This window comes from Thunnus thynnus, chromosome 17 (assembly GCF_963924715.1).
Source record: "Thunnus thynnus chromosome 17, fThuThy2.1, whole genome shotgun sequence".
NCBI classification, from domain to species: domain Eukaryota; kingdom Metazoa; phylum Chordata; class Actinopteri; order Scombriformes; family Scombridae; genus Thunnus; species Thunnus thynnus.
Genome location: NC_089533.1, coordinates 3,411,710 through 3,439,218, shown reverse-complemented (window position 1 = coordinate 3,439,218; position 27,509 = coordinate 3,411,710). Strand labels below are relative to the sequence as shown.

The window sequence follows — 27,509 nt, the reverse complement described above, 5'->3', positions numbered from 1 at the left end:
CAGTACATGGACTGGCTGAACGCGCGGTCGAGCAGCGCTCTGCACAGCACACTGGCGCTGTTGATATCAGTGACGCAGTTACGCAATGATGTACGCCTGGGCAGCCCGAGACAATCCTTCAGATTAGCGCTTGACCCACAGGATTTGCTGGAGAGGCACCTGATTCACCGGGAGCGACACGCCGAGTCAGAGCAGACAGAATGATCTAGATTTATATGTGTGTTCAAACGGAGCCTTTTCCACAAGCTTCTCTGTTACCATATCACTGTCAGGCGCATTTTACGCACGCATATCCTAACTCCGGGACGCGATAGTTTTAGAGTAACCAAGTGGCCAAAGTGGAGTCATGGCAGGTCTTACGCAGAGCGTAAATATGCCAATAGGAGTGTTTGAGAAACTTTTCCGGCGGACTCGGCATTTCTCATCATCTGGGATCTGATCATGTATGATATCCCTGCTGCTGTTGGAAACGTCTAATACCTCCCTGATTACCAGATGGATTGCGTCGTGTCGGCCAGCCGGCTGACATCAGGGCCTAGTCAGTTTAATTTAATTGCTATGCTTGCGTCTTGATTGCTGTATTGAACTCCGTCCAGCATAAATTTGTAAGTGCACACGGGACACCCAGCTTCTCCTCCTTGTGCCAAAATGAGGAGAGCTGTGCTGAAAGAAGCCGCCAAACGTTTCCCCTGGCTGGCCAATGTCACTTTGTACGGGTGCTTATTCGCCGGCGGTGACCTGGTGCACCAACTCATGGCTCAGAAGGAGCGCATGGACTGGAAACACACTCGCAATGTGGCCATCGTGGCAATTAGCTTCCATGGAAACTTTAATTACTTCTGGCTGCGGGCCCTGGAGCGGCGTTTTCCTGGAAAGTCCGCAGGAATGGTTTTCCGCAAACTCCTGCTGGACCAAAGCTTTGCGTCGCCTTTGGGCACCAGTGTCTTCTACACGGGTAAGATGTCCTGATCTCAATGTAGCAAATGATTCAGTCTAGCTAATGGGAAGAAACAAACAGTAGATTGTTAATCTCTGCTTGAAGACCACCGTCTAATGTCCTCTGATGCCAAAAACATCCTAAATCACTAACTTCAAGTTCAAAAGTAACCAAACCATCAGAGCAGGAGCACAAGCCCACAATGTCTTTGTTGAGATACATTTTTCCTTTCTTTTTAACTATAACAACATAACTCAATGGCTCAGCTGGACTGCTGTAATTCTTTCACTGGGGCTACTTTGTCACAACCCCCCCAGAGTCATTAAAAACGTTAAAGCGTCATTGAATAGAAAAGCAGGAAGAAATACGACTGGTATATGGGAATACAGGCATTTAAGCCGATAGTGACGTGATGAGGCTTCCTATCAAGGTTGTCTGTCAGTCAAACATCATGTGGGCCAAGGTGAGGAGTCATTACGCACGTTTTAAGTCGTGCGTAACGGCGCACAATCGCTTATTACCACAAAACCTGCGTAAACGTCTCCTCTGTCCTGCAGGCGTGAGCTTCCTGGAGGATAAGGAGGATATATTTGAAGACTGGAGGGAGAAGTTCTTCAACACCTGGAAGGTAAGGAAGGCCTCAGCAGCGTCAAGCGAAGGAAAGTCACCTTCCCTTCACACACACACACACACACACACACACACACACACACACACACACACACACACACACACGGTCACTGCCGCTGCGAGCTCACAACCAGATTAACCTAGATTATGCCACTGCTGCTTTTGCGCAGTGGGCACGAAGCCCGGGAGCAAACGGGGTAATTCAGTCGTGAGTACTGCCAGCGGATAAAAAAAAAAGTCAGCGAGTTTCTGCGTGTTTTCAGAGTTGAAATCCTGCAAGATATAAAGTGCAGGGTGATTCTGAGGTGTAAGGCTTCATGGTTCTGATACGTGTGCAGCCATTTTCTAATCAAGGCTGGAATTAAGGCTCTGCATGTTCAATCCGTCATTTTAGTCGATTACAGAATCCTAAAATCTCTGAAAGAATGTTCAGATCAACAGTTGTGTAAAGTAACTAAGTACATTTATCAGAATATTGCAATTAAATGCAATTTTAAAGTACTTAATTATTCACATTTTGTGTTTCTTGTGTTTGACAGCTGTTTAGATTAAGATTTTAGATTAGAATTATTGTTATAGATTAAACTAACTCTTCCAACTACAACTGTAAAATCAGTAATAATAATCAAATATATATATAAAACATCAACAGGAGATTAAGTACTTTTACTTTTGTCATGCACATTTAACTGCACTTTTAAGTTTTGAATGCAGGGATTTTACTAAATTGTAACAGAGTAATTTTTTTAATTATAGGCGTTTTCTGCTTTTACTTCCTGGAAATATCTGAGTACTTCCTTCCACCACTGCATGTTCTTAATACCAGTGCAGCAGTGTCTCCTTTTCAGTCTTATCTTGAGATACTCTTTGCTCATTTCTAACCGAGGAAACACTGAGAAAAGTTTGACTCTTTTCAACAATAAGTCTTGACGGCTGAATATGAGATTGTACAGACTGATGGTTCTGCAGGGTTGTCATGAAAACGATTTTATTCTTGAGAAATGAATGTAAATCCAGTTTTTTATGAAAAAAAAATACTATTCAGTGCATGTTAGCTGCAGTATGTGCTGCTTCTTTGCACAGAGTCTATTTCCACAACTTTAGAAAGATGCTTTATGGTGTTTTAAGGATCCAAAGCTCAACACGTCCGATCTAATCTTTAAGTATCTTCATCTGCATTTATAACACAACACTCATCGTGTCCTATCTTCACTTGCAGACTGGACTCATGTACTGGCCATTCATGCAGGTAAACTTGAAAACAATTTATTCTTTTGTGGGCATTTATATCTGATGTGTTTTTTTTTTGCTTTTATAGATTTAAAAAGGAAAAACTAAAATCTTTGTTGTTGTGCTGTCTGACAGAAATGTTTCATGCTTTGACCATTTTGTGCCACAAATGACATGTATTAGCCTCATATATGTCCACTAAAACCTGATGTAAAATTACAACTTTAATAAATATGTGTATCAAATCTGATTAAAATCTCATAATCAGTGAAAACACATTAAATCCGTCGATGGTGATGGACGACTGGCTGGTATTTCTGTCACCAAACAAGAAATACGGAAGAGGAATAAAGTGAATTCATAAATTCATAATTTATTAATTAGTCCTACTTTTATCCTACTTTAATCGTTGAATCAACATAATTCCATTTATCTAACTGAAACTGAATTTTAAGTCAAGGAACCCAATTTTAACAGCATTGATCAAACTATGTAAACTTTAATAAATCATTTCCTTATTTTTAATGTTTAATAATCCATCATTGAACCTGAGCTCATCTACAAGAGGCATAAACATTGGGAAGCAGCCAGTGTCGCCCATCTGACCACATTTACTCTTAATAACTAACTGTATAACAATAAAGGCATACAAATCTAAATCATTTATAAAAAAAAATGTTAATTAATATGAAAATAATTGTGTACAATTGTGGAAAGATTGTTGAGCACAATGTAAAATACAAACAATGCAGGAACACACATTAAATGAGAATTAAATTCATGAGGTTTCCCTTTAAACTTACCTCGAAGGTTGTAATATAAACTTCTTTAAAAACTTTTTTGACAAACTATTGATTTTAGGTTGACTTCTATAAGAACTGTTTCATATTAGTCTTTTATTATCACTATAATTTGATCCAAATAAGAAATAACGTTTGGTGAAAATGTAGAACTAAACATCTTAAACTACAAGAATAAACAAATTAAATTAAATTGGAAATAACAAAATATTCATTGAATGAACAAGAGCATCGTTATACTGTTTGTTCTTTACAGTAGTGATAATACTGGACTTCTCTGCTTTGACAGATGTTAAATCTACACAGGATTAAAATATGTTTCCATTGAAAAAGGCTGTTCAGTGACATTATGTAACCTGTTATGAAAGTACATTATTATTCATGTCACATTTTTTTCACCTCTTCACAGTTTCTGAACTTTGTCCTGATGCCGCTGCACATGCGAACAGCCTTCATGGGCTGCTGCGCCTTCCTCTGGGCCACTTTCTTGTGCTTCTCACGGCATAGCGGCGACGGCACCGCCGCCGTGGCTCTGGCCTTCGTCATGGATCCCCGCAAGACTCTGGAGGAGATGCGAGAGGCCCGTTTGGCCCGAAAAAAGCGAAGGATCCAGAGGGAAAACTGAAGGGAGGAGGACATTGCTTCTGTCATTCAGACCTTTGAGCTTTAGCAGGACTGAAGGGTTTTCTCTTTTGCTTAACCTGCACCCACATACTGAAGAGCATGTTACTGGTTGGAGACATGCACTCACACATACACACGCAACAGTTTAACAGATATGGGTTTTGAAGGCCAGTGTAATAACAATAATAACATATTTGGTCTTGAAGCCGCTGATATAATCTTCCTGCGCTGAATATTATTGTTTTATTGGACCTTTTTTATGCCAAAAACATGTCGTATTTTCCCCAAAACAGAATTCTCAATAACATGGGAAAGCATTTAGATAAAAGAGGATAATGAAACACAACTGAAACAGGTTAATAAGAAAATATAGTAGTTGTAATTTGTGTAAAATACTTTAATGAATTCAGATTAGGGCTTCAAAATGAACAAATAACAAACAGCACGGTATTCAACAGTAAACAAACACACCCTGACAGCTGGCGAATAACTGTTATAATGTTAATATCAGGTACGGTGGTGAAATCCTGCATACACACACAAGAATGACTTCTTTAAAGGGGCAGTCCACCATCTTTTTTCAGTGTGATAAGTACTACTCTGCATGTGGAAATGGTTGTATAATGTCTTCGTCGGCTCTGGAGAAGCTTTGTCAAATAAATAACCCCGATGATGTCATAGCAAAGTCATCGGGGTGGCCCTGGCGTGGGCTTGGAGGCTTCTCAGTGCATGGAGTTTGAAGGATGTGGGCAGGAAGGATGTAATGAAAGATGCTTTTGTGGTGCATCATGGGAATTGTAGGACCCAGTGATTTTAGGACTGACTCATCCAAGGGACTGAAGTCAGGATCTCAGCCTCTGCTGCATAAATTTGTAATTCTTTCCTTAAATTTGTCTCTCGCAGGCTCCCCAAATATATGGGAACTACACTAAACCGCTGGAGTCTCCAATTATGGACTCATACTCAGTTTTAACACCTATTACGCCCGACTTTTACAGTTGATTTTGCAACATAAAGGCGTGTTCACATTACTGGGGGGGTAAAACAGCTTTTATGTTCCCCTCCTTCACTTTAATGTATGTTGTGTGTGGCAACGGCTTTTTGCAGATGTCTGCGGTGCGCCGAGCGGAGCAAGGGGTGCAGCGAAAGTTACATTTTTTGACCCGAGCTACACTGACGTTTGTGGGTGCAGTCAATCACATTTGACCTCTGCTTGAACTGTAAGATAGATGAAAAACTAATAACTTGTGTGTCTGATTTTTTTCAGAGCTGCACAATAACAAATTAGCCTCATATTAAGACCAGATAAAAAAAAAAAAAAAGATATCAGCTTGGTAAAATATCTGCATAGAAAAACAGTTTGAGTCTGTGAAACGTAGCGATCTACTGCTAGCGACATTAGCATTGTAGCTTGTAGGCTTGTGGCACCGTTTAGTCCAGCACGACCAGCAGTTCCAGAGCAGAACATTACTGCACCGACCAGCGTTGCCTGATGGGAAACGTTAAAGTATCGTACCAGAGGCTTAAATGTGTAATTTAAGAAAACACGTCTTTATTGAGACAAACGACTTTTCGACACCACCTACAAATCTCATTTTCTTTACTTTTTTTCACATGGATGCAGCAATAATCTCTTGTGCAAACTCTCGCAGGAGATCTACAGTCGTGCTCATGAGTCACGTTCATCATCACAACAAGCATGATTGGCTGGAAAGACGTCATATGAGAAGAGATGTGTAAACACAGACGTAGGATCCATGTTTTAATATCCTGATCGTGTCAAGAAATTAATTAAAATGAGATATTCTAGACTGATTATAGCTACTAATACTAAGTGTTGTGGATATTTTGAGTGATGGTCAGCAGTGGAGAAAGGCGCACACAAGACTTTTGATGTCTTAATGCTGAAAACTGTTTATTGAAGCACTCGGCCAAGTGGAGAATCAAAAACAGTAAACACCAGAGTGATCTGCTGCGATGCCGTCTCTGAAGGTCCGAGTCCTCGTCTTTATCGGCCTACAATATGAAAAATTAGTCTGATTGGTTCACTAGTTTCTAAACAAGGGAGTGCACTTTCTAGTTTTGGTTTGAGCGTCTGACTGTGTCGTCCACCCATCTGTGTTGTTTAGGGAAGCCTCCTCTGACCTCGGTAACCATGGAAATACTGATATACCCTCTATCAGAGAGGTTTCTGCCTTCCCCAAAACCTCACAGACAGCTGACGTCTCGAGGAGAGATTAAGAATTACAGCGTGACCTCAAGGCTTCGTCTTGATCCGATGTCACTCCAACCTGTAACCCCTAAAGAAGGAAAACTCCATAACACTAAGTGTCACAAAATGATCAAGTTATCGTACATTATAGGACTTTTGGCATTATTGATCATACAGAGGGCAAAATGATTGTACAACTACAACATTTATCGTACATCTGGCAACGCTGGGACTGACAAAACGTGTAGCATAGGCCCACAATACTTAAATATTGGAGGAAATAAACAAGATACAGATAATTCTTATAGGCATTACTAGTAGTAGATTTAAAAATATCAAGTTTGTGGCGCTGAGAGTGACGCTGGAGAAAAGGTCATGGGGTTATAAAAATCAAAAGGGGTTCATCATCCGGAGAGCGTAAAGGTGCTCAGTAAATGTTATAGCAAACTGCTCATTAGATTCAGACATTTCTTGCGTACGAAGGGGTATAAAGGGGAGATTTTGGCCTGATGAAGGTGCTGAAAGAAAGGTCAAGGGGTCCCCAAAAATGATTAGGATTCATCCTTTTACAGAATCCTGCCAGTAATTGTAGACTCAAGATCTACAAATAAGAAGTTTAATCATTAAGAAAACTTTTCCAGCAAAGTGAAATTCATTTATGGGATGTCGGGTCTAAGTGCTAAAGCCAGGCACACGTTGTCTACAGTTGGAACAACAGATAAAATGAGGTTTCAGTTGAATTAAGACTGGACACCTCTGCTGTGATGGTGGGCCGTTACTGCTTTTTGTGCCGGTGGCACTGGGTCGGTCTGAGCCCATAATGCATTGCAGCACCTGAGACCAGGTTTAAGGGCTCGATATTCCTGCTTTACACCAGTCGTGCCTTCTCTTGGTGACAAGACTGCCCCGAGCACTGATCTGCAAGCTTGCATTGTTTGGCTGACTGTTGATGGTCATTAGTGACATGAGATATATATATATATATATATAATTATATATATATGTGTGTGTGTGTATGTGTGTGTACAATTATAACTAAACTGAATTCCTGCATTTATTTTGGGATGCACTGATGTAACAGAAAAATCAGAAGCGCTCGTCATCTGGGAAGTAAGAATGTGCTCACTAATCTGCCCATAAAATATTAAAAAGAAAGAAATGATGGGTAACAGAAAGGTCAGGAGGTCATCAAAAACATTAGAGGGATCATGAAAACAGTAGATTTTATGGAAACGCAGCTTTTATAGGTTTCAAGACACTTTGTCAGAGTGTTCAAGGAGAAAATAATTCAAGAGGAAAGGTCAGGGTGTCACCAAAATAATTTGGAATCATCCTCCAGGGATCATAAATATTCACAACTATTTTTATGGTGATCTGACCGGTAATTTTGAAAGGTATGTACCTCTGAGTTGAGGTGTTGGACATACAGATGTAAAGGAATAGTCCCGCTTTTTTGGGAAATACTCTTTATATAACAGTAGCAGCCAGTTAGCTTAGCTTAGCAATAAAGACTGGAAAGCAGGGGGAAACAGCTTATGTTGAAAATTTTAAAAATCTGCCGCTAAATTTCACGTAACTCCCCGATAAAAACTACAAACTGCCACAAATGGTAAAAAAAAAAAAATGGAATAAGTTTAACTGTTCCTTTAAGACGGATAACAATGATCTTAAGTTCATCACCTCCGATCTAACGGGCTCGTTATGCGTTATTGTGAAAGGATCAGTATCAGTGCATCCCGCTTGTGTTGTGTCTCCTAGTTTGACCTGTGAAGCTACAGTATCTTAATCCTGTCCTCTTACTTGAAACACCGAATAGGTTGCCATCAGCCCAGATACCTTATCGTGTAACACATTCTCAGTTATTTAAACCTATGACCCATTGTTCACTCTTGTTTAGATTCTAATGACCTTTTTAGTAAAGCTGAAAAACTTAATATGGAAAAGAAATTTGAAGATTTCGTCGCTGAATATACACATAGTATGTGAAAAGTCATGCATTGTACTTTTATGGGTAAAGTATCTCGATTTATCAGTTACACTAGTTAGAACCGAGTTTATACACACTGCTAGCGGTTTGGACACAGCTCTTCTGTAGATAAGCTTCAATAACACCATACACATTCAATTTTTCTGTGTACAAAACGAAAATAAAACCTCTTAAAATGTTCAATATGGTTCAAAACAGTGTATGAAAGTCCATATTATGCATGATATTGTGATGACTGGTTTACAGCGAACTGTGAGAACCTCAGCGATGTCGTAGTGCAGCATTAGTGCTTTGATATGTTCAGAAATAGGACGCTTCTTTGTTGTGTGAACACTTTTATGTCCTTTCTGAAAAGGCACCAGACATGAATAAACCAGAGTCAAATTGAGTCTTCACACCTCTCTTCTGTTCTGTTGAGTAAATCTGATGATGTCGTGAGCACAGGTTTTAATGAGATTCGATTGGTAAATTGTGTCAGAGTTAAGCCACGAACGGCGTTTAAGGTGTCGAACCAGCTTCCTGGAGCGGATTAAGACACAAGGACGACAGCAGTAACACTTTAAAGAACATCTCAGTCATTAAAAAGTCATGAACAGAAAGAAAAACCTCCTCAGCAGAGATTATAATCACCTACAACCAAAGGAGAAGCACTTTCACTAAATAATAACAATAATAATAATGACCATAAACTTGATTTATACAGTACAAGAGCCAAAACTAACGATTATTTTCACCATCGAATAAACTGTCGATTATGTTCTCGATTAATTGTTTGGATTATAAATGCATATCACATCAGATCTCTTGTTTTGTCCAACCAAGAGTCCAAAATCCAAAATATTCAGTTTACTATAATGTACGACTGAGAAAAGCAGAAAATTCTCACACGTCAGAACTTTACACCATCAAATGTTTGACATTTCTGCTTGAAAAATAACTTAAATGATTCATCGATTAACAGAAAAGTGATCACAAGACAACTGAGATCAAGATGTAAATATCTCAACAGATACGAGTCAGCGTTTCTGTTTCTATTTCATTTATATTGTCGACGTTGAGTGAAACTCTCGTATCTCTGTAAAGTGAGATTCTTCCAAGAGTCGGTCATTTGAGCAGTAAGTATTTTAGATTTTACCCAAACAGCAACAATCAGTTTACCAAATCTAATTTATGTTTTGTAGATTCTCACTTCAATGCTTCATTCAATTCTTTTTTTTGAAAAGGTTAAAATAAAAAAATTAACAAAAAAAAAAAATCCCCAAACCAAAATACAAAATAGTTGTCAATTTTATTTTTCTTTCAGCTGACTAATCTATTAATTGTTGTTATGTGGTGTTTTACTGAGGTAAATGTTTCAAGAGTTAAATACAATGACAGTTTAATAAATGTCAAAAATGTAAAAGATAAGATGCAGAATCAAGTAATAAAAAGAACGACTGAGCGCCTACAGTACAGTTTTTAACCATGTTTACCATCTTTTTTAGAGTGTTAGTACGCTAACGTTTGCTGTAAAGCACTGAAATCAAAGTACAGGTGAGGCTGACGGGAGTTTTGCAGAGATTTGATCATAAACCAACATTTTGATGTGATGATGGTTCTATAGGAAAAGTCAAGACATCACTGAAGTTATTACAAATTACCCTTTTATCCCATAGTTGTTGAGACATTTTACTGAAAGCCACAAACATCAACCTCATGGTGGCGCTAGAGGAGGTCAGAGGGTCACCAAAGTCAGTGGGATTCACCCTCTGGGGAACATGAACAACTGTAATTTAATTCGTTAAGCACCTTTTAAGATAATAGTTATAAAGTGCTTTGAAGAGTACAGAACACCGAAGATAACTGAAACATAGAATCAGATATTAAAAACACTAAAATGAACATAATGAACATAAACAAACAGAAACCAAATATTCAAATACAGATATAAAGTAATCACAGCACAATAAAAGACAGACGCTGCAGACTGTAAACATGACAGTGCCTGTCTGTGCAAGTGTGTTTTTAAATGGAATTGAAGGTCGACACTGAAATGGCGAGCTTGAGTTGCTCTGGCGAGGCGTTCAGAGGTCACAGGGCGATGACAGCGAAGGCTCTGGCACCTCTTGTCACCGACCTCGATCTAAAACAATCCTTTCCAGATGACTTTGGCCTGTTATTTGACTCATAAGGGGGTTGTTGTTAAGATATTTCAGGCTCGACCAAAGTGCTAGACCAACCGATTGCTGCACATGTGATCAAATAAAATATGATGTATTGTTATACAGTAAATGAAACCACCCAAAAGCACATAAAATAGTTGGAATCAGCCAGCTGCAGCATTGAAGTGACCTCAGAGTTTCTGTAAACATCAGTTATGTAGCTCAGATATGAAGCAAGGACGAAGTGGAATGCAGTGTGTGTATATATAAAACAGCTTTATGCTCTAGTGATGGTGCGTGTGGATTAACCAGGATCAGATAGGCCTCGTTAATCCCTCTGCAAAAGGACAGAGATGACCCAGTGTGACCTCTGACCCCACCGACAGGAAGTGAAACTCCTCCCAATCAGAGTCCAGGATGCTGTCAGGTGCCAGACAGCCGTTCAACACGCCCTCCTTCAGTAACCCTCAGAAACATTAACCACCGTCATACGTCATGTAAGTGAGAGGATGCAGAGCAGGAGGTGGAGGGGACCTGTATTCAAGGTTAATAATTAAGAATAATAAGATATTATAATAGTATAATAATAAGAAATGACATAGAAAACAGCAATAAGATGTTGAAGATGATATGATGTGTAAATCCTCTTAATGCTGTTTGTTTCTTTTCACCTGTTGATCTGAATAAAACAGTAATTTTTGGTGCTGGCTGGGCTTGTTTATGGCCTTATTAAATTAAATGTTTGTTTTTACATCAACGGAGGTGGGAGTATTCAATGCATGGTCAGTTAACTCAATATTGTCTGTGGTTGGGCTTATTAAAAACTAAATAGAAGCACATTTAAGAACACATGAAAGGGAATTTATTACTTTCGTGAACATCACCAAGAGTTTGAGGTTCACGTTCTTTTTATTCTTGATAATCAATTATAAAGATATCAGCAACAGTACCAGTTTCTTGCATATTTGTGTTGCAATACTTACAAACATATGATCTGGATAAACTATTTGGCTTTAGCTGAATGTGAAATTCCCTCCAAACTGAGCTGTCTACATGAGCAAACTCCATCCACCGAGGAAGACTGTGAGATGTGGTTGAAAGCTCCAGAACCAGAAGCATATGGTACTTTGTATGTGAGTATTAGGTTGTCCCAGCAGTCACAGAACACAACTCAGGAGAAGAAGAACAGTTTTTATTTAATTTTTTTATTGTCTATGGAAGCCTGTGTCCTGTATAAGGAAAAAAGTAGAAGAAATAGTAACAAATCATCATATTTTGCATGAAAGAAAGGGATGTTTAGTGAGTAAAATATTCATCTGAAAAGTAATTAGTAACAGCTGTAGTAATACTTCACTGCTTTGAAAAGTAGTTAAGTATAAAGTAGCATAAAACAGAAATAACTGAAGAAAAGTTCATCTCAAATTTTTACTAATTATACTAAATATACACTCACAGAGCACTTTATTAGGAACACCTGTGCAATCTAATGCAATCCAATACAACAGCTCTGTCATAAATTCTACTTTTAAGAAGCTTATACATTTTCAGTTTTTGTTGACGTTGTCAGAGAGGTGATAATTCTACTTTATGTTCCTAATATGATATCCGCCCCATCAACAGAGCTGAAAACTGAAACTGTCTAAGCTTTCTAAAAGTAGAATTTATGGCAGAGCCTCTACATTAGACTGCACAGGTGTTCCTAATAAAGTGCTCTGTGAGTGTATTTAGTCACCACTGCAAACCAGACTCACACCAGATCTTGTTACTTAAAAAAAATAATCTTTTGCCAATGATGTGCACACATTTGAAAAGTGCTATATAAATAAAGTAATAAAATAATAATACATTATCATTATTGTTTTTGTTGTTGTTGTCTTATCTTTCCGACAGCACCAGAAGGCAGCACCGGCCTCTTATAATCATGGATGCTCTTATAATACATCCGTGCTGGTAATCCATCAAAACGTCTAGACTGTGCAGATTATGCAGATACCCCCCCACCCCTCCTTTCTCCCACTGATATCACCACTCTGATTGGACAACGATCCCCGATCCCGCCCATCACTAATTGATTGACAGATTACTGACCAATAGCAACAGGTGACGAGGCTGCCATCTAACTTGTGATTGGTTAGTTCGTCTGGACAATATGAACGGCAACATGTATTGTTCGACGTCTTCCCAAGGCAGCAACAACTTTGTGGGTTCCAACTTCGAGCGAGTCGGCTAATAGTTTTCTTTCATCGTTTCGGCTCAACGTTTAACCGGCAAACTTTGTCGGTAAAACTAACAGCACACGAGGAGGATTTAGAAAAAGTATCTGGCCGTTAAAATCGCGTCGAACGAAGCTTGAACGTAAGTTATAGCAGCGGTGTTTATGTCAGCTGGGGTTTAAATGGTTAAGGCTAGACTCCGTTAGCTGGACTAGCTAACTTGTTTTCATATACAAGCTAAGAACATTCCTCTCACTTGGTTGTAGTTTTGTTGTTAATACTTTGAGCTAATTCCCTTTAATGTCAATAAAAGCAGGTGTTAGTAACGATAAACCACACGACGGTATATCCTGAAATACCCGTTATAAGTTAACGGTTGTTTTTTGTTTCAACTCAGTTCCCGTTTTTAGTTCAGCTTGACGTGGCCAGACTCCCAAAAAGTCTTGTATCTAATTAATTTCAGAAGTTATCAAACATGAATTAAGTTAAACATATTTTACAAACCGATAAAATATAACTCTCAGTTCCGCATATAATTATTATATTAAAAAAAACATTATTTATTGTAACTGTGAGGTTGAGACTGGATGGGATTGGGCTGAATTTCCGTTATCTTCCCTATGTAAGCAAATATTACTTTAAATATAGTGTTTCTTAATGGTTTACTCCTTCGCCGAATATACATGAAAATCCCAATAAATCGTCTGAAATTATGTTTTATGATAAATTAAGATTAGCCATTAACCGGTGTAACGTTAACGATAAATTGCCTGATTTCTAAATGGAGTTTCTACTGTCTAACCGTCTCGTTTTAACAGTCCCGCAGGTCAGTGTTGGTGGTTTGTGACCGAGGAGTCTGTCTCCCCACCGGGGCCGGGCTGGAGATGGGGGATCCGGAGCCTCCAGAGTTTGGGTCCCTGGAGGAAGAGCTGGAGTACTGGAAGGAACAAGCTGCCAGGCACCAGCAGAGGTGAGCCCCCTCTCCTCTGTTTAACTTCTCATTATCAGACAAGACTCCGTTTTCACAGCTGGTTCCTAAAGTGATGACCCGGACTTACTTTGTACACATAATATTGACTCTGTATCATGAGATGAGAGTATATTTTATCTGGGATTTTAGAAATGGATGTAACTAAAATATCAGACATTTGCCTGAGGTGTTTTCTTTTGCTATATAAGTATTTTTCGCCTCTTTTAGCTGACTTTACTGCTGACATGCTCTAGTGTGTCATATTTTTTGGATGTGTTTTCCCTACTTTTCATGCAAATTACAGAAACCCTCAAATCCTGAAAGATGATATTTATTTATCTTGTGTGCACAAGTTGGATCTAATGTCTCGTGTGAACAGGTTGACAGCTTGTGCAGGCAGGATAATTGCTTGTGATTGCATGAAAAGAAAATCATCTTTCATTACTTCTGAGGTTTGGTAATGAATGCAGGAAAATAATGAATACCTTTTCACTGCTCTGCATTTCAGTTTGTTTAAATCTGAGTGTGCAGACACTCCTGCAAGAAAAATAATTGTGAACCTTTTGGTGGTTTCCTTTTTAAACATATTTTTGCGATGTTTAAATTCTTGTGTTAAACCCATAATTCCCAGTGAATCCTGTGGTTTGGTGGGAAAATAATCAAGTTATGTTGTTTATCCAAACAGGTCTGGATTAGATTAATTTTAGCAAACCTCTCAGGCAGCATCTTTGTGTAGTTATTTTGGTCTTAAAGTGAGAGAGATGTGTTGTGAGGCAAACTAGTTCAAACTGACTTGTTGTTAAAATGTCCCAAGGTATCATGTGACTTCTACTCCTATGTTTTTCTGTGTGTGTGAGCAGCGCGGAGGAAGCCCAGGAGGAGCTGCAGGAGTTCCAGCAGATGAGTCGGGACTATGAGGTGGAGCTGGAGACGGAGCTGAAACAGTGTGAGGCACGAAACCGCGAGCTCCTCGCTGCCAACAACCGCCTCCGCATGGAGCTGGAAAACTACAAGGTACAGAGGACGTTAACAGTTATCAGATACTGGCAAAAGAATTTTAATATCCCTCATCCCAGCTTTCTAAACAAGACATTTCAATGCACTGAAAAGCAGGAAACTACCACTTGAGGTGATGTAGAGATATGAAGCAAAAAACAGATGCAGATGAAACTGTCCTGCAGTCATTGAAGACAACACATCACACCGTGGATGCTTGAATAATTGAGGAATAAAGCAGTTCTGTCCCAGTGAACCAAGATAGATGTACTAGTCTCGCAGTGTTTCCTCTCAACCCACCATGAAGGCTTTGAGAAGCATCTATAATACAAGTCATTGTCTCAACAAGGTTTCATATCCCACACCGGAGCATAAAGCTACGTTATCAGAGATGACTACGGTCATTTTAATAGCATTCAACTAACTGACCACCCGTTAAAGTGGATTTGACTGGGGATTTCCATATTCATCATCAGCTGATGGTACATTGGCTTTTATGGCTCCCATTTGCCTCTGGTGAATAGGCTTCACTGGTGCTCTTGTCTGAACACACACACACACACACACACAGCCAGTTACACACTTTCACAGAGGATTGATTCAAGGCAAGAAAAGGCAGCTGATGACTCTTGCTTGGTCTGTGTCTGGAGGGGACGGCAGTACTTCCCATAAATCATGTTATGTCATAGTTCATTCACCTCCCGGTTCTCCCCGTAAAGAGAAATTATTAGTTTTTCCTTCGGCTGAGATCACAAAACAGATGTGCTCAGGCGTCGTGAGGGGCAGCGGCTCTATTACAAAAATAAACCCCCAAAAAAAACAAAAACAAATTTTAATTAAAAAACACAGAGACAAACTGCATATTTCAGACTCTTTCTGTAAATGTAACATTTTATTATCACTGCTTACATTGAAGATTCATTATAGTTAATCTTGCAGAACAGTTAATAATTTAGTTGTGCTGTGGTATGTTGGTCAGAGGTAAAGTTTAAGTGTGCGGAGGCCTCCATCACGCTGGCCTGTGTGAACATAAACAAACCTTGATGATTCAGCTGCTGGCTGCTGCTCTCAAACAGCTGTATATGAAGAAGCTCTTCCTTAAGGTGTCAGCTCAGTCTTCCTCTCTTTAGAAAGTCATGTCACTATAAATAACGTGAAACAGCCAACAAGTTAAATTTATTAAACAACTATGAGCCCATTACAAGGTGAAGGAACCATAACTTCTGAGATATATTTAATGCAACATGATGAAATCGATGATAGGAAGCAGTATGTGCATGGAAAGTATCCATGCACATGCTAGAAGCACTGAAACTTTTACCAGGATTCATTTATAATATTTACAACACACAGCTTGACACTTGAGATTTAACAGCATCTAACAACACTTCAGTGATTTACAGCAAAAAGTAAAAGCTGAATAAACGGATAGATTTTAGATATGAACTGTTTAAGTTATTGGTGCCAGGTCTGAGGTCTAACAGGAAGAACCGACTCATTCACAACGTTAAAATCCAGTTCATATACATGCACACAGTGAATAAGAAACTACTGACGTTGAAAAGGCTTGTTGTCCCTCTCAGAGCAGGAAGAGGGCTTCAGCCGAGACAACATGCATGACCAGTATGCAGAGACTTCTTGGAATTTAGTGAAAGCATGCTGAAGCTTGACACAGTGTCATACCTGTCCTCTGTTCCTGCCACATGCAGCTGGGAGCTTCACACTGCCTCCTGCAGGCTCTCTACACCGGATGTTTGCCACTATAAGGCAAAAAAAAAGTACAAATATGCCGCTCTCACCATGTGATAAAGTTAAAGGATTCCACAGCCTCTGACATAGTAATCCGTGTGTTCTTTGCTGTACCTATTTCTCTTGTGGATGCTGGCTATTCTTTTAATCACTGGATCTTTTTTTGGTTTAACTAAATTGCCTCAAAGGTTTGGGATATTTAAATGATTCCACTTCCACATACCGCTTCAGGAGTAACGCTTTGAAGTTGAAATTCATCCTCTTGAATCTCTGAGGGATGTTAAGCTCATGTGTTCAGTTATTAGTCAGAGACTTTCTCTCTCTTCTGCCTTCCTGCACCTTTCTTCTTTCTATTCTGTATGTTGTTCTGTCTTCCACTGACGCCGCCTTCTGCCTCCTGTCAGGAGAAGTACGAGACGCAGCACTCCGAGGCCTACCGACAGATCTCCAACCTGGAGGGCGACCTGGCCGAGACCACGGCCATCAGAGACCAGCTTCACAAATACATCCGAGAGCTGGAGCAGGCCAACGATGACCTGGAGAGGACCAAGAGGTCAGAGGGCACACACACACACACACACACATCCGCAAACTGAGTTGGTAGAAAGTCACTTAAAGGACGAGTGTAGGATTTAGAGGCATCTAGCAGTGAGGTTGCAGATCACAACTAACTGAATATCCCTCCTCCTCCCCTTCCAAGCATGTAGGAGAACCTACGGTGGTTCTCTCTAGAGTCAGTGTTTGGTTTGTCTGTTCTGGGCTACTGTAGAAACATGGCGGGCTCCGTGGAAGTAGACCCGCTCCCTCTGTAGATATAAAGAGCTCATTCCAAGCTAACGAAAACACAATGGATCTTATTTTCAGGTGATTATACACTAATTAAAACATATTTATGAATATTATATTCCATTTCTGCCAAGTCTGTTTCACTAGATGACACTAAATTCTACACACTGGTCCTTTAACGCATTAAAATGCTAATTCTTAAGATTTCAGTCCTGAGGCTGGTTTCATACTTGATCTTGATCCTGATGAGACTAATAATCAGACTTCAGATAGACGTTTAAATTCATCCATCGCACAAAGCTGTCTGGTTCTTAAAATAAGGACGTTCTCAGACCTGCTCTGTGTGTTTTGGTTGAATGAGACTCTGGTTCATTTTCCTCCTTTAGTACGATTTGTTTGGACAGATCTGAACACAGCAATCATACTCAGACCAAAACAACCACACCGAGACCCTTTGAGGATGTGGTCAGAGATGAAATATGGAGTCCATTTGTGGTGGGAACCTGATCCGACTTAAATCTGAATGAAGCACAAGACGTACTTTTCAAGTTTGAGCTAAACGGCTCCTGTAGCCAGGTGTGCTCTGCATGTTGGGATGAACAGATGGAGCTTCTTCAGGACCTTCTTCCTGTGTTTATGTTGTTGCTCCTGCCCCAAGAATACAGAAACCTCCAGTAGCATTAAATCTCAGTGCAGACCTGTGGTGCTGTGGCTTCTTAATGAGGCAGAGCTCATTACTGTGAGAGTTTGTGAAAGCAATTTGAAGAAAGAATTGCGGACTCCGCCACGTACACTTAAAACGACTATAAAGAGAGGTAATTACAAAACCATAAATGGATTTCATTAAACTCTTGAGGATTATAACTTTAAAGAAGTTGAGGGAAAATTTTGTACTCATGAATTGAAGAAATCCACGAGGCTTTGACAGTCTGATTAAACACGTTTTAGATATGTTTGCAAAACCTTAATAGAGGTAAAAACAGAAGTGAGGCAGGCTGCCTTACTGTGTTTTCCCTTCGCTATGAAAAGTACGCTTGTTTTAAACTTTGAAGGACACCTGTTGCTCTTCACTTCTGCTTATCCACAGACCTAAAGATCTAAAATATCTCTGTGAAACTGGCCCCACAAACAGCAGTTGTGACAAAACACCAGTCGCTCCTCTGATGTATTTCTGATAATGATAAAGAACTCAGTCAGTCACAGCGTTAAGGAGTTGATTATCTTGCTGACATGCTGCTGCTCTTCTTCTTCTTCCTCTATTATTTCCTGTAGTATTTAAATCTACTGTCAAAAATGCCAAAAAAAAGACTGAAAGATTGTCTTGTTTTGTCGACTATTGTTGTGTTTCACCAGTTGTTTTTTAATGTGAACCAGCAGCAGCAGTAGAAACTGATGGGTTAGCATCAGCAGTAACTCGATACAGCTCTGACTCCGTGTTGACAGTAAACAGTGAGGCTGATATTAAAGAGGTGAAATTACAAACAATAACACTGGATTACATGCTGCATAGTTTTACTGAGTCACATGTGTGTGAAGGCAGTTTGAATCCAGTGCAGGAACAGCAGCCTCCACCACTAACAATGAAAACAACATAAACAGAGTAACTACTGAGTGTAAATCCATTAAAAAAACATGAATAGTATCAAAACTGGGGTTTGATTACATTCAAATCTGTAGGATTATAACTGAAATTGTTATGACTGTAAATATCAGCCATGTTTGCAAAATTAAATGGAGGTAAAAAAAAAAAAAAACAGAAATGAGACAGACTGTTAAACAAAACTTACTGTGTTTTCCATTTGCTGTGAAAAGTTTGTTTGTTCTAATTTTAACTTTGAAAGACACCTGTTGATTGAGCCTGAAGATGTTCCCTCGAGTCTCCTCAGCCTCACTGATACTGTGTCGTGTGTGTGTTTCAGAGCGACCATCATGTCACTGGAGGACTTTGAGCAGAGGATGAACCAGGTTATAGAGAGGAACGCCTTCCTGGAGAGCGAACTGGACGAGAAGGAGAATCTCTTAGAGTCCGTCCAGAGACTGAAGGACGAGGCCAGAGGTAGAGCTGAGTGATGTTCTGTCTGTCAAATAAGGCTGCTGATTTTTCTGTATTTTACTTTATTGTCAACAGATCTCATGTGCAGAGCCAAACCAACAACGAACTGATCTACTAACAAGTATCGTGTGTATCGCAGGGTTTAAGTTAGCTGGTATATGCCGGCTTCCTGCAGGTAGTTGTCCGTCACGTGTAGTTGTCTAGCAGATGAAAATATCAACGGCTGAAATGTCCAGTGGGAAATATGCAGATTGCCAAATAAATAACTTGAAATTAAATAGCCTAATATTCTGTGGCCTGTAAGATATGTTGCCAAGACAACTTAAATACAAACTTACATTATGCTAAAGTTTGGTTTTGCTTCCACTGTTAAGACATTGAGAGATTCATTGAGTGTTTGGTCAGCTGTGATTAAGCATGGCAAGAGTCAACAGTCCTGCACTGAGGCTCGACATCAGTTAACACAACTCTGAAAAGTCTTACCGTGTTTTCTCTCAGGTAACGTTACATCCAGCGTTTGCACAGTGAAACTAACGGAGCAGCCCGGAGCTCCACGGTTAAATGACATGTAATTGATCAGTAGGGAAACGTTTAACTTATAGCAGGGTGCATGACAGTTACAGCAGCTTACAGGGCTTGAAACTAACATATTATTATATGTTTGGTTCCTGACACATGATGCAGCTGGTTTAACTCTTCCCCAGCCTCGGTGAGAGGCGGGCTCGGGGAGAGAGCGGCAGGTGGAGGTGGTGGCGGAGCTGCAGGCTGCATTTAATTAACAACAGCAAGGCTATTAGTTTTATTTATTGTTTTAGTCTATATGCTCAGTTTGTGAAGAGTTCATTCTGCTGACTAAAATACATTTGTTGGATCATAGTGTTTGTGTTTTTGTGTTGTTTAAATGGAGGCTATTTATGGCTGTTTAAACACATGTCGATAGTTGTTCTATATGGCTGGAATATTAACAACCATAATGGCCGTCAAATTAAAAGTCTGGCGTAACTCTGGCGTATCTAAAGCCTGATATATCTGTAGACTTTAGTTGTTGTCTAAACACTATTGGTTCTGTATTTTGCAGCTTATGTATAAGTATGAATTCAGATCAATCATGAACTCAGCGGGTGAAGGTGACAGCTGTTGCACCACTTTTAAGTCTGTTTTGCACATCTGTAACTGTCGTCCTTCATGTGTGTGACAGACCTGAGACAGGAGCTGGCGGTGCAGCAGAAGCAGCAGGTACAAGACAGGAAACCGTCCCTCAGCAGTTCAACCAAAGAGCCTTCATCCTCCTCCTCCTCCTCTTCGGCGGGTTTGCCCACCCCACCCCTCACCCCTTCAGACAAAAGAACAGAAGACAAAACCACGTCTTCGTCCTCTAACCAGCCCGTCCCCCCTGCCGCCACGCCCTCCAGACCTCCAGCCGCCGCCGCCGAGTCCTTCACCACGCCAGCGCCCTCCATCAGCAGAGGTCAGTCCATCAGCTGATCCAGACCCAACCAGTTTGTGCTTCATGTGTGTTTTGAAATCTGCATAAGAGTATCCCAACCCCCAGGACCTGGGAACACTCAGCCGTAGCCTATGAACACAGTTATAACCTTGAACTAACTATCCTCCTCACTTCCTGTCACACTCCAACTAGAATAAAGAGTTTTTTTATTAAAATGTAGGTCATCAGTACTTGAGGTATCCAGCCTGTTACCAAGAGCTTTCAGCATTTCACAGTACAGAAAATATGCATGATGCAACTGAGCATCGCTGTCTTCAGTTTAGTTTAGTAACCACAACACAATACATCAAATGTTTCACACCAATACTATCACTAAAAACCTCATTATACATAAACATTTCACTTCACTTGTCACAGATGATTTCTCAGTTTCTTGCTCAGTGACCTGAACAAACATAGTTTTGGGAACTTGGTCAATAAGGCTTTTTTTTAAAGACCTTTTATTACCTAAAATGTTGTTTCATTTAAAACTGATTTTCACTCAGATTTTATGCTTCCAAGTCTACAAAAGTTATAGTGTTTCCTGCTGCCAGAGGACATTTCAACACAGTCTACGGAAAATTCTTCTCAAGCAAACAAACAGTAAACAGCTGCAGAGGGTCTAAATAATGATTTTTAATCCAGATTTACACGTTATCTGCAGGTGAAAGCCTCTCGGGGACTCCTCTCACCACGTCGGCGAGGATCTCGGCTCTGAACATCGTTGGAGAGCTGCTGAGGAAAGTCGGGGTAAGAAGCACACTCCATGTTTGTTGAATCGACCGGTTCACCCTCGCTGCTTCTATTAACGGATGACTTATCATCATGAGACGCTGCAGGGTGCCTCTGGTTTTTACTTCTTCCTCTCTGGAACTCAAGAGTTTATTGATTTTTTTTTTTTTTTTTTTAAGAACAAATAGAGAACAAACAAACACAAAACACACAGTGGATAATTATAGTAATAAGTACATTTGACAGTGTTTTCACAGTGCTGACAACTCAAACAAAGACTCAGCCTGTGCCCAGACTGCAGGGTTTGGAAACATTTACTAAAAATAACTTCAGGGGTCGAAACATCTGCACTTCATGTGCTGCTCCACTACTGGACACAACACATTAACAACTACAGTTAATACTTCTTAACTGAAACTTCAGTGTCAGTTATGGATTATTTGTCTCTGGCTGTTTACTGCGCCAGACTAAAATATCTCAACTATTGAACTTATGGACTAAATATCTTGTTCAGACATTGACGACGATGATGATGATGATGATGAATCCTGCTGATTTTGATGATCCTCTGACTTCTCCTCCAGCGCCACCATGAGGTTCACATTTGTGGCTTTTAGTGAAATATCTCAACAACTGTTGATTGGATCACCATGAAGTTTTGTACAGATATTCATGTTTCATCTAGCGCCATCATCAAGTCAAGATTTTAATTTGTCCAGTACTTTAGTTTATGATCTAATACCTGCACCTCATCATAACAGAAACATCTATTCTGAACAGTCAGACTACAATTTACTGGAGCAGTTTAGATTCGTTTAGACGTTTTCTTTTCCTCGTGGTGTTGCTGGTGTTGTTGCTTTGGTAGAAAACCGATCTGAAGCTGAAAGTTTACAGAAGGATTTGAACTGTTTTCTTCACTTCTCGTAGAATCTGGAGTCCAAGCTGGCGTCATGTCGGGATTACGTCCACGAGCAGACCGCTAACCGCAGAGGCCACGTGGGTGGACAGGGGGCGGCGGCAGGCCAGAACAGCTCCTCAGACACGCATCCTACTAACGGCCTCTACAACAAGGGGTAAGCTGACAGAGCTTGCAATTACAGTTGCAGGACTACTGTAAAACAGGAGTATGTATGTAACTAAAATGGCCGCCACGGCCCGTAGGAATGTCATAGAGAGATCAAACCAAAACTCAATTATTCGTCTCATCAAGACCTACAAATCACACACTGACACCCCTGACCTAAATCCAACAGGAAGTCCACAATTAGCCTTTCAAAATAAGACCCAATTTTGGCCCTCGAACAAACTCTATCTCCTCCGAGGGCGTTAATGGTATCGGCTTCAAACTCTAATAGATGACTTATGACACTATGCTGAATAAAAAGTTGTTAAAAACTTTGTAATAACTTTTATAAGCCCTGAAAGTTGCAGGGCCACATCACTCTTACAATGTAAAACAATGGGGAGGCATGAACTTTGTGTCCAATCGAGGCTTCTGACATCTAAACTATAAGTCTGACCACTTTCAAACCTGTATCAATCGATTCGCCACAAAATTTCCTACTAAAATATGATTTTTAATGTGAGATTTGGCCAAAGTCATGGGATTTATGAGGATATTTCACAAGAAGTGTTCTCTAAAATCCTCCTCTCCAACTGCTCCTGGTGATGTCACTCCCTCAGTGCTGTGAAACATTCTGCAATACACACTCATTATAAAATCACAGGAGGAGCAAGAAAAGACTTTAAAACTCACACTCTAATATCTCAAAAATAATAAAAGATAGAAAAAACATGTAAATTCAAGATTTGTAGGTCAAAGTCTCATCACTCATTTAAAGCTCAAATGAAGTCTGTATCTAAAACTATGTGGAAGCAGTAAATGTTCAAAAAGGTGTGGGTTCGCTCACACTCTCCATTCAAATATATGAGTATTTTTCTGTGTCCAGCTGCAGTTACTTATTGTCTCTACACACCTGACAGTACACATGTCAATCAAACTTTCAAAATAAGCGCACACCACACTTTAATTGAACTTGCATCATGATGGAGATCCCACCCTCTAAGTGTGTTTGTTGTATTTTACAGGCTGGTCAAGAGGTTAGACTTTGGAGCCGGACCCAAGCTGCTACTCTGAAGGTGAAAACGCCTCCAACCTCGATCCTTAACCCTCCTCCGAGCCACTCGGTCCTTCCCGTCCGTCCAGTCCGGATCTCTCACACGTAACGGTACCGAGTCGCACATCACACAGGTGGTTTCAGACTCCCCCCCCCCGCCTCTTCAGGACACCAGCCATCATAGATGATATATCGTACTGTGGATACTTTGGGATGTCTGTCAGAGTGTTTTGTTTGTTTATTAACAGGACTCCTTTCAGCACTTCAGCACTTAGCTTGAACTAACTACTGGCCTCGAGCTGCATGTCTCGTCAAGAAAAGCAGCAAACACCTCGACTGAATATGATCTGCCAATCAAGAAAACACTTTTAAACACACCTCTGCAAGCCTTAATGTTTTTAATGAAACACTGTTTTTTTTTTTACCACTATGACAGACTTATCTAGAGCATAATGTTGAATGGAACAATTTACTAACTACTACTTTGTATTTGAAAGAAAAATTGGCACTTTTTAAATCCAGACCCAGCCTACACCTTGTGCCCATCAGCGGTACTGCATGTACAGCTGCCTTAATTGATATTTTTTTGTATACAAACGATGAATCAAATGTGAATGGATGGTTGTTTGTCGTAACAAAGGCACAGACATTTATCACTGCTGAGATCTTTTGCCTCTTTTTAGCTGATATTTGTGGTTTTACAGAACCATTTACTGTATGATTCACTCTCACTCTGGCAGTTGTTTATTTTGACTCTGAATGAGGAAATTTAGTGTTTTTTTAAAGGTGACTACATGTAGCTGGATGTATTGTTGCTTTTCCTCCCGACACGACTGAGTACAGTGCGAGAGGAAGCGTCGCTGCCTCTACGTCCCTGATGATAGAAGCAGAAGTTCAACTGGAAGTTTAAAAGCTGCTGTTGGTATCTGACTGAATGAACACATGACCTTTCCCGCAGCGCCACCCTCAGGACAAACTTCACATTTCTGGCTTCACTACTGTCAAGGCTGTAAGATGAATTTAAAGGAAAAAGCAGGCGATTATCTATATTTTTCATATTCAACAAATCTCACGTGCAGAGCCAAACCATCGATGAACTGATCTACTAACAAGTGTCACGTTTGAGTGTGAATGTAAATGTATGTTAGTGTGTGTTTTTATAGTTACACCATTGGTTGGGCGGCAGTGTCGGAGTTTCCTCATTGGCTATTACACTTTAAGAATTAATTAGCATAAGATGATGGAATCAGAGGACAGCAGACTGTTTCCTGCTCTCAGCTGTGGTGTTAAATGCAGAGAAGTCAGCTAAACTCCTGTTTAAACAGACTTTGCGTCTCCTCCTCTACCGTCCAGTGTGATCGATGCTCAGCGGTGCGTTTGGATTTTATAACTGAACTGATAACAGGACGTCAGCTTTTTATTTCTCTGTTGTAGAGGTTTTCACGTCACAAACGAGCGTTAAAACACGAGTCTTGCAGGTAAAACAGGAGACTCGTGTAGCTGTTATATCCGTTTAGTGAGGGGCGGCTGCTCTGCAGGTGCGCTTGATTTGACTAACTGCAGTAACCGGGTGGAGATAAGCCTCCTGAATTCACACACAGAATGCTGTCAGATATTTCATTTGTAATTTCCACCGCAGCCTCCGTAATTCCTGACCAGGAAAGAGGCAGAAAAAAGGCTCATAGACGCATCAGAGGGAGACTTCAAGCACCAGAAATATCCATCACTGATTAAACACTTGAGAGTGAAAAACGAGAGACGTCTGCAGAGTGAAACAGATGAAAGAACAGATAATTAGAATTAAAATAAGTTCTCTTTCAAATCAAACATCTCAAGATATGAGTGTAAAGTATTGTTCTTGCAGCTGCATGTATTTATGTTTTGATGCTACTTCACTGCACTTTACCAGCAAATATTACTGGGACCAGTACAGAAAATTACAGATGAAAATTTATTATCCAGAAAGTCACATTATGGACACGACCACTGACTGTTTCACACATTGACCAGACGCGGTCCAGACACATACTTGGTTTTCACCCAACAAGGTCTTGCAGACCATATCTGGACCACATCATGTGGGTGTTTGGGTCCTCGGGTGCATGCAACATGGAGAGAGATGATGTCAGTGAAGTCGAGTGTAAGTGGGACTTTTTCTTTTTGGCCAAACTTGAGCAAAGTTACCATTATGTACAACATCTGTACTGTATTCTAGGGTGACAGCAGTGTCCAACAACTGGAAAATAATTGGCAGGTCCTGTCTGAGGTCATTTATTTTGCTGACAATGCCTCTCGTGTCAAAGGTTTACTGCACCGTGTTGGGAAAGATGAGATCAGTGTGGTGGACAAAGCTCCAATGAGCTGAATCTGTATGTCAGCTTTTATAGTCTCCTGTGTCTGTCTGGCTCCTCCCAAACTGTATGACGTCTCTGTAGGACTTCATTTTATAATCCTGAATGGTCAGTGATACAGACTGAAATCAACTCCTAGTAGGGGGGGGGGGGGGGGGGGGTTCCTATACGCTGAACACACTGGTCTTTGTCCCGTGTCACTATGACCTTCTGTTCCTGAGATATAAAGAAATGTTAAAACTTGTTAAAATCTTACTGCAATTTTTACGGAAAAACTGTAATTTTATATCTTCTGACAAGTAATGAAAGTGCAAAACTTGGCGTACATGTGCAGATGAGATGATCATGCACTTCAAATTTGGTACATGTAGCACTTACGGTTCTGGACATAAACACTACAGAATATATTCCTGATTCACAAATCAGTGTGATGTTAAAGTAAAAATGTATATTTTTAGATCTTCTGACAGGTAATTGATAAAGGAGTGAAACTATGTGCAGTGGAAAGAACCTAAGCACAAAGTCCAGAGGTTGTGACAACAAGCTAGTGAAGCTGTAAACAGTAAAGGCTTCCTGCACATGCTCAGTAGTGTCTGCCGTACAGAGAACTACTCTCCAGAGACTGAAAACATGATGCTGTTATTAGTGTTTGGAGCCGTTTCTAAACAAACTAACGTGACTGAACTCTTCATGATGAAGGAACATGTCACCCAGTGCAGCGGTTTGACTCACTGACGTGTTTTTAATAGTTTCTGGAACGACAACGGAGGAATAAATAATATATATCAGGCTTTGATACACACACAATACTTGTTAGTAGATCAGTTTATTATTGGTTTGGTTTTGCACATGAGATCTGTTGACAATAAGAATAATATAGAAAATCTTCAGCTTCATCGTTTAAAGCGCTGCTAGCAGAAGCTTATACTTATAGTCTCGTTCCATTGTTGCACCGTCAGCGTAGCCGTCTAGTAGATCAGGCACTTTCAGACTGCGGGAGGCGTTCTTTAAAATAAATAAAGCCCTCTGCAGAGCTCCACTTCTGTCTTTGCAGGAGTGAAAATGGAAACTCCTCATGTTAATGAGGAGATATGAATACTTCAGTGAAGGCTACTTGTGTTTTATGTTAAAAAGAGAAAAGTATGTAATAGGTTGACTTGTAGTGTTGAATACTGTACCTCTACTTTAGGATCACTAACGTAGGTTAAATATGTAGGTCGTGGTAGGAGCTGCTCAGGGCGAGTGCAAAGCAGCTGTAGCAGCAGCACACTTTACAGTAAAGGTCAAAGGTCAGTGTGAGAAAGCAGAAGCGGGAAATGGTGTTTTTTTTTGTTTTGTTTATGTGACTCTATTAAAGTATTTGCATGCTCACATACTAAGTGCTAAGACCTGTTTGTTGTTTTTACCTTCAGTGCTGCTTATGATGCTTCTCAAAAAGCAATAAAACTTGAAATGTAAAAAAAAAAAACAACCTCTTATTGATTTTTATTTCTTT

General features: G+C 40.1%; 2 protein-coding genes across 4 annotated transcripts; both read left to right on the top strand.

Moving 5' to 3' along the window:
* Positions 1-64: 64 nt before the first annotated feature.
* Positions 65-6,684, top strand: LOC137200882 (mpv17-like protein). Its single transcript, XM_067615580.1, has 4 exons — positions 65-955; positions 1,495-1,565; positions 2,787-2,816; positions 4,007-6,684. The coding sequence occupies exons 1-4, from the start codon at positions 649-651 to the stop codon at positions 4,220-4,222; spliced, it is 624 nt and encodes a 207-aa protein (XP_067471681.1). The 5' UTR covers positions 65-648; the 3' UTR covers positions 4,223-6,684.
* A 6,032-nt stretch (positions 6,685-12,716) lies between these two features.
* Positions 12,717-27,387, top strand: LOC137200874 (nuclear distribution protein nudE homolog 1-B-like). Of its 3 annotated transcripts, none has more exons than XR_010932086.1 (10): positions 12,717-12,916; positions 13,593-13,744; positions 14,605-14,758; positions 16,894-17,042; positions 19,195-19,331; positions 20,527-20,796; positions 21,479-21,564; positions 22,474-22,619; positions 23,635-23,774; positions 23,912-27,387. XR_010932086.1 is itself a non-coding variant. In XM_067615571.1 (9 exons), the coding sequence occupies exons 2-9, from the start codon at positions 13,659-13,661 to the stop codon at positions 23,681-23,683; spliced, it is 1,077 nt and encodes a 358-aa protein (XP_067471672.1). In that variant the 5' UTR covers positions 12,717-12,916; positions 13,593-13,658; the 3' UTR covers positions 23,684-27,387. The 3 variants fall into 3 exon arrangements, 1 of the variants encoding a protein (XP_067471672.1); XR_010932085.1 differs by having other exon boundaries at positions 23,635-26,056; positions 26,157-27,387; XM_067615571.1 differs by having other exon boundaries at positions 23,635-27,387.
* Positions 27,388-27,509: the final 122 nt, after the last annotated feature.